Here is a 6,626-nt window from a genome sequence, read left to right as displayed (position 1 = left end):
GCGAGCCGCTAATTCTTATCCTCAATCCTTATTTTTTCTTAACAGTTAATACGTAGTAATTAAAATTAAAATATTGATCATATTATCGAATTCACCTTTCTCTCTTTAGTTGGAAAGAAAGCGTCGGGAGAAAAAAAAAAAAAATCGTCTCTAGCCTCTTCCCTCTTGCTTCTTCTTCGTATTTGCACATTCTTCAACTAAGGGCTCTCTGTCTTACCATCTTGCACCCAGGCAGCTACAGGGGCAGATATTCTTCAGTGGTTTTGACTTAAAAACAATCGCGTGCTCTATCTTACAACGCAGTGCTCGTCTCCGTCTTCTTCATACCTCACCATTTCATTTTGTTAGATGAGGAGGAAAAGCAACCTCATAAAATATAAAACCTTGCCGGGCCTCTTCATCGGTCCTCTTTTCTTTATTGCCAGATTTGTACCGTCCAAATTTATTTTATTATGTTATTAAATTGAAGTTTAAAAATTATTCACTTGATTTTTTATTATTTTTATTGATATTCAATTTACTTTTTATAAAGAGAATGACCTTATAGATATATAGATATATATATTGACATGAGGGTATAATATCATTGATATATTTGTTCATTTTTTTTCTTCTCTATTTTCTTCATCCAAATATAGGGAGTAATAATTTTTTTTCCTTTTTTTCCGGGGGTTCAGTTTTCATTTTTTTCCTTTATTTTGTTTCCGGGCCGCTTGTTTTTTTTTTTCCTCATCCAAACGTAGTGTTACTGTACTGCGTTAAAATGTTTTTACATTACTTATCTAATTTTATGGGGGCAGGGAAAAATGTTAGTAAATATTACGTTTAACTTTTTAAGATATATAAAATGAATTTTTTTTTCTATAAAAAAATTTCATTATGAAAATGAGGCATGAGACTAGCATAAAAGAATGAGAAAATGATAATAAAATTTTTTAAAATTTATAAAATAACAAGTTTAATTTTTAAAATGTCATGATTTTACTAAAGTCTTCAAAAACTTCTGTATTAATAAATTTAAATTAAAAAAGATTTTAATTTCATTGACAAGGGTAAGTTTTATTCAATTCTTATAATTATAGCACAAAAATTATTATTTAGGAAACATAAGTTTTGTGATTGGGGTTTGTTATTGTAAGGATTTGTTTTCAATAACAGAAATATACTAACAAGCGGTGGGATTTTTTATTAACTTTTTGCATGTCATAAAATAAAAGTTGTGTCCCTTAAGCAAAATTTGTGAGTAAGGCATGTTATTTTGAGACAATAGGAATTATACTTGACAAGTTATATTTTTTTATTTAATTTTTTTTTTGATTTATAAAATAAAAATTATTATTTCTCAAGCAAAAGTTGTTATTTAGTTTTTTTATTTTTAATAAATAAAATAATTTTTTTATTTTAAAATTTAGGAACACAAAAATTCCTAAAAATTGAATAAAATTATGATATTTAATAAAGCAGATGGTTATTTATATAATTCAAGAGATTTTATTGTCAGACTCCATACAAGAGTTGACTTTACTTACAAGTCTCATTTTATTTTTGGCCTTTTGCATTTGGTTATTAAAAATTCTTAGGATTTTTGCTATTAGTTCTCAACTTCGAATCGATAATCAAGAATGATATTAAATAAAATATGTAGCTGTTTCCTGTTTCAAAATTCTCTTTTTTGATTAACAGGGTTAAATCAAGTGCAATGATTAAATGGGCTAATTAAAAGTAGGGAACGAAAATCTCTTTTAATATCCCTTATACAGTTATACTGTATTAATAACAAAAAATCTAGCCAATTGTATTCAATGTTTCACAATGGGGGAGCATTTATTTCTAATTACTTATACAATGGGAAAGTATATTTTAGTCTTATAATTTTATAAATATTTGAAGTTAATCCTTTAATTTTAAAAAAGTATTTTTTTAAGTCCTTTAGCTCTAATATCATTAGTTGCAATGTTAATTTTTGGTGTCAATTATTATTTTTAAGAAAATTAAACGTTAATATGTTAACATTTGTGAATTTTTTTATCAATATATTTATGTACATTTTTTTAATAATGAAACTAACATTGTTACTGAAAAAACACACTACAAAATTAAAGGATTATATAAAATTTTATATAAGGTTAGAGATATAAAAATATACTTTGCCTATATAATTCGGTTTAACATCTTTTAAACACTATGTTTTTTTAATAAAATTATCAGATTAATATTACTCATTAGTGAACTACTATTAATTTTTTTGACCTGTTTAAGAAATTGACAGGATGGGATATTCTAATAAGTTCAATTTAAATAAATGAACAAATAAGGAAGAAAGTTTTAATTTATTTATCAAACCCTTTTCTTTTTAGAGAAAATTTCAATCAAGGATCATGGAAGAAAAATATTTATCACTGGGTTCTCAAAAAACTAAAAATTCACTGCAGGATTTTTGGATTGAATTGAAATAAAATGGGTGGCTAAAAAGATCAAAATATCCTTATGCCAAAAAAATAATTGACAGTAAAAAAATAATTTACTTCATATTCACAAATTACTGTAACAGTTCTCACCCCCCATAGGGGTCTTTTAGACTGGACCAATCCACCTTACAGCAGCGAAAGCCAGCTTTTTTTCAAGGTAGTACTTAGGTTATTTCTCACTCTATCAAAGAGGTCTTTTGAAACCTTTCTAAACTCAAACCTCCAACCTCTACCATCTTAAGAAAGTTGAGATTAACTCTAGTACCAGTGAGTTAAGTTATGTAATAGTTCTCATCCCTCACTGGGAGTCTTTTGGATTGGGCCAACCCACCTCATTGCAGTAGAAATTAGCTTTTCTCAAAGTGGTACTTAAGTTCTCACCTCACTAAAGAGGTTTTCTGAAACCTTCCCAAACTCAAATCTCTAACTTCTATCATCTTAAAAAAGTTGAGGCTAAGTCTGATATCATTGGGTCACTTGCCAAAGACCTCTTTGATGGGTTAAAGAATAATTAACTATTATTTTAGGGAAAGTTGGCTTCTGCTATCGTGAGGTGGGTTAACGTAGTCCAAAATACCCCTGATAGGGGGTGAGGATTGTTGCATAAAAATTACCTTTTATGTAACAACCCCAGCTCACCAAGGGGCTTTTCCCCTGAACTTTTGTCATGTTAAACACACCTCCCCTTAAGCTCCACACAGGACGACCCTTCTAAAAAAGCTTCGGGAGACAAAGCTTTCCTACAATAATATGTGAGATTATTCTCCTGTGATAAATATTGCGAGGAGAGCCTCTTCAGGTTCAATCCTCCAACTTCTCCTACTTAACGAAGTTGAAGCTGAACCTGTTACCATTGAGCCAACTCAGTGGTACTAGGTTCAGCCACAACTTCCGTAAGTAGGAGAGGTTGGAGGATCGAACCTCGCTTAGTGGTACTAGGTTCAATTTTAACTTTGTTAAGTAGAAGAAGTTGGAGGATCGAATTTGGGGAGGCTCTCCTTGCGATATTTATCATAGGAGAATAATCTCACATACTATTATGGGGAAGCCTTATCTCCTGACACTCTCTTAGGAGGGGTCGTCTCGTGTGGGGCTTAATGAAAGGTGTGTCTAGCACGGTAAAAATTTAGGGGGAGAGGCCCTTGATGAGTTGGGGCTATTACATTAACAATTAAAATTATAAAATCAACAAGTAATGTTCTTAAAATTATAGAGTCACAAAATTAACTATTTAACTATTTAACAAATACTGTTAAGGAATTAGCTAATATAAGCAAGCAATTGACAAGTAAATTTAGATAATAACTAAGTATTTGTTAATTTTGTAGAAGGGTATTTTAGTTTTTTTAGCCACCCATTTTATTTCAGTTTAATCAAGAAGTTCTAGAGAGAATTTTCAATTTTTTTTTTGGGAGTCATTGATAATTATATCTCTTTCATAATCCTTAATTAAAATTCTCACATTCTTTTACATTTTATCTCTATTAAAATTTTATAACTACAATTATCCTTTTTTTAATTTAAACCCATTAAAATACTCCCTCACCTTTTCTCCTCTCCCTTTGCGGTGGAAACTAAACACAAAGGTTAATATGGCCAAAAAAAAAAAAGTCTATTGCTGACCTACAATATTTTGAGTAATAAAAAAATAGGTTGGCAAAAAAAAAAAGAACAAAAGGTTAATATTTCCTTCAATTGGTTTACACTCCTCTAATATTATTTATAAATTATATTTTAAAAAATTTACTTAATTTTATTTATAAATTATGATATATTTTTTAAATAATATTTAAAAAATATTTTTATAATTATTTTTCATGAAAAAAGAAAAAAGTAATATAATATTATTTTTTAATTTTATTATATAAGAATATATTTAAAATTTTATATACTTTATTTTTGATATTTTGTTATATTAACATCGATGAAATTAATAAAAATAATTTATAAAAAATTGGTATAAAAAAAAAATTCCTGGCATTGCATGAGGATGTAAAATCCAGTTATGGGAAATGCATTGCGCGAAACTACCGCTGTGTACCCGACTGAAGAAGATCATGAATTCATGATGCCATTACAGATCGACGGTGTGGTTTACAGTCTGTCTGACAGTCTGAGCGCGTAGGAGTAGGACCCACACGTATTGGCACTCTGAATCGGTCTTCGTCACCTCGCCTCCAATTGCTGCTGAAAATTGATGAGAACGTAGAAAAGTCATCTGCTGACTTCTGTTCTTCGCCTTCTGAATTCTCTCTCCGAGCTCTCGATCATGGAGTTTCTGCGGCTGAACCTCGTACCTTGTTTCCTCTTGCTTTGTTTCCGCACGCTTGCCGTGTATTCCCACCTCCTCTCTCCCCTCGACAACTATCTCATCGACTGCGGTTCCGAGGCCGTGAGCACTGTAGACAACCGTCGGTTCGTCGGTGATCTATCCAGCAACGATTCGCCTTTGTCGTTTTCCGGTAGTTCGATTTCGCTGAGAAATGAAAACCTTGCTCCGGGTTTGGCCCCGATCTACCACACGGCTAGGATTTTCAGAAGCCCTTCGAAGTACGCATTCCCCATCCGAGACAAAGGAACCCACATGGTACGTCTTCACTTTAATGCATTTGATTCTCCTGGATTCGATCTGTGTGATGCTCAATTTCACGTTTTGGTTGATGGGTTTGTCGTTATGAGCAATTTTAGCCGAGCCTGTTCTGAAAACCCTAGGATTATGGAGTATCTAATAAGGGTTGATGCTGAAAAGCTTGTGGTGATGTTTGTTCCAACTGAAAATTCAAAATTTGCATTTGTGAATGCTATTGAGGTGATCTCTGCTCCGAAAGACCTTGTGCCTGATACTGCACAGTATGTGAGTTCGAAGAATATAGTGATTTTTGATGGTCTAAGCAACCAAGCACTTGAGGTTGTGTACAGGTTGAATGTTGGGGGTCCTAAAGTCACTCCATTTAATGATTCCTTGTGGAGGACATGGATGCCTGATGATGGGTTTTTCAAGCCCAACTCTGAATGTCAAAGATTGTACTTCGGGGGTCGGATCAGGTATCAAAGAGGAGGTGCGAGCCGTGAAGTTGGGCCTCGGATCAGGTATCAAAGAGGAGGTGCGAGCCGTGAAGTTGGGCCTGACAATATGTATAACAGTGCCCGGCTGATCAAAAGTAAGAATGCTTCTGTTCCTAGGGTCAATATGACTTGGGAATTTCCAGTCGTTGGGGGATATAAATATCTTATTCGGATGCACTTCTGCGACATTGCTAGTATTTCGATTGGGTTGCTGTACTTCAATGTTTATGTCGACGGGCATTTAGCATATGCAGATTTGGATCTTTCTTCCATTACAGGTTTACTGGCTTCGCCCTTTTATGCTGATTTTGTTGTTGATGCAGACAGCTTGGGGACTTTGAGTGTCAACATAGGATCCTCAAATAAAAGCATCCCATATGTAGTTGATGGCATCTTGAATGGAATTGAGGTTATGAAACTGAACAATTCTCACAACAGTCTTGATGGAGAGGTTTGTCCTGGTTTCATTCTGAAAAGCTGGTCAAGGGGGAATTCAGGGCTTTTCCTTACTTTGGTGGCTGCTGTATGCATTGTATTAAGCATATCCTTGGTGATTCGTAGGAGGATACTTGGATCAAGGGATTCATTCCCATGGTCAAGGTTGCCGGTGGATATTTCAGAGGATCATGCTAAGATAAGCACTTTTCATTCCGAAAGAAAATAAGTTGTGTGTAAAATGTCAGCGGATCCTGGTGACTACGAGTAGGATAACTGGATGAGGAAGAAGAGGAAAGAGGAGGGAGTGCTTTGCACCTTAAGCCTTTAAGGAATAGTGGGATTTGTAAACCTGAACATATAACATTGCTTTGAACCTTAATTCTCTGCAAAACGTACTCTAGTTAGGGAGTATCATCCTGTGCCTAAATTGCTTCGCTTGTGTATAATATATACCATGCTGTAAGGCTTAACTCTTGGCTCTAGTTACTTTGTATCTGTTCGTCTGAAGCTGTATGCCTGTATCTTTTGTTTGTGACGTTTGAAAATAGGTATGAAACTTTGATGTAAAGTTATTTTTGTGGATGCCTCCAGATTATTTTAAAATAGTCTTGGACCAAATTCTGTTGAATAAACTGTAGAGCAATGTTCAGTTTA

The 6,626-nt window shown here is 33.3% G+C and overlaps 1 protein-coding gene across 1 annotated transcript; it reads left to right on the top strand.

The window, feature by feature from the left end:
* Positions 1-4,511: 4,511 nt before the first annotated feature.
* LOC129291520 (probable receptor-like protein kinase At5g24010) lies at positions 4,512-6,626 on the top strand. Its single transcript, XM_054928922.1, has 2 exons — positions 4,512-5,527; positions 5,573-6,626. The coding sequence occupies exons 1-2, from the start codon at positions 4,738-4,740 to the stop codon at positions 6,196-6,198; spliced, it is 1,416 nt and encodes a 471-aa protein (XP_054784897.1). The 5' UTR covers positions 4,512-4,737; the 3' UTR covers positions 6,199-6,626.

Source organism: Prosopis cineraria, unplaced genomic scaffold (genome assembly GCF_029017545.1).
Source record: "Prosopis cineraria cultivar Desert tree isolate PC_DT_omini unplaced genomic scaffold, ASM2901754v1 PC13, whole genome shotgun sequence".
In the NCBI taxonomy this organism is placed as follows: domain Eukaryota; kingdom Viridiplantae; phylum Streptophyta; class Magnoliopsida; order Fabales; family Fabaceae; genus Prosopis; species Prosopis cineraria.
This window is presented reverse-complemented; position numbering and strand designations above follow the sequence as displayed.

Bases quoted from the DNA above. Each gene is read 5' to 3' on its own strand.
- LOC129291520 (XM_054928922.1), top strand. From the start codon at position 4,738: ATGGAGTTTCTGCGGCTGAACCTCGTACCTTGTTTCCTCTTGCTTTGT. The intron at 5,528-5,572 runs GTGCGAGCCGTG...ATCAAAGAGGAG, and splicing joins GATCAGGTATCAAAGAGGAG to GTGCGAGCCGTGAAGTTGGG.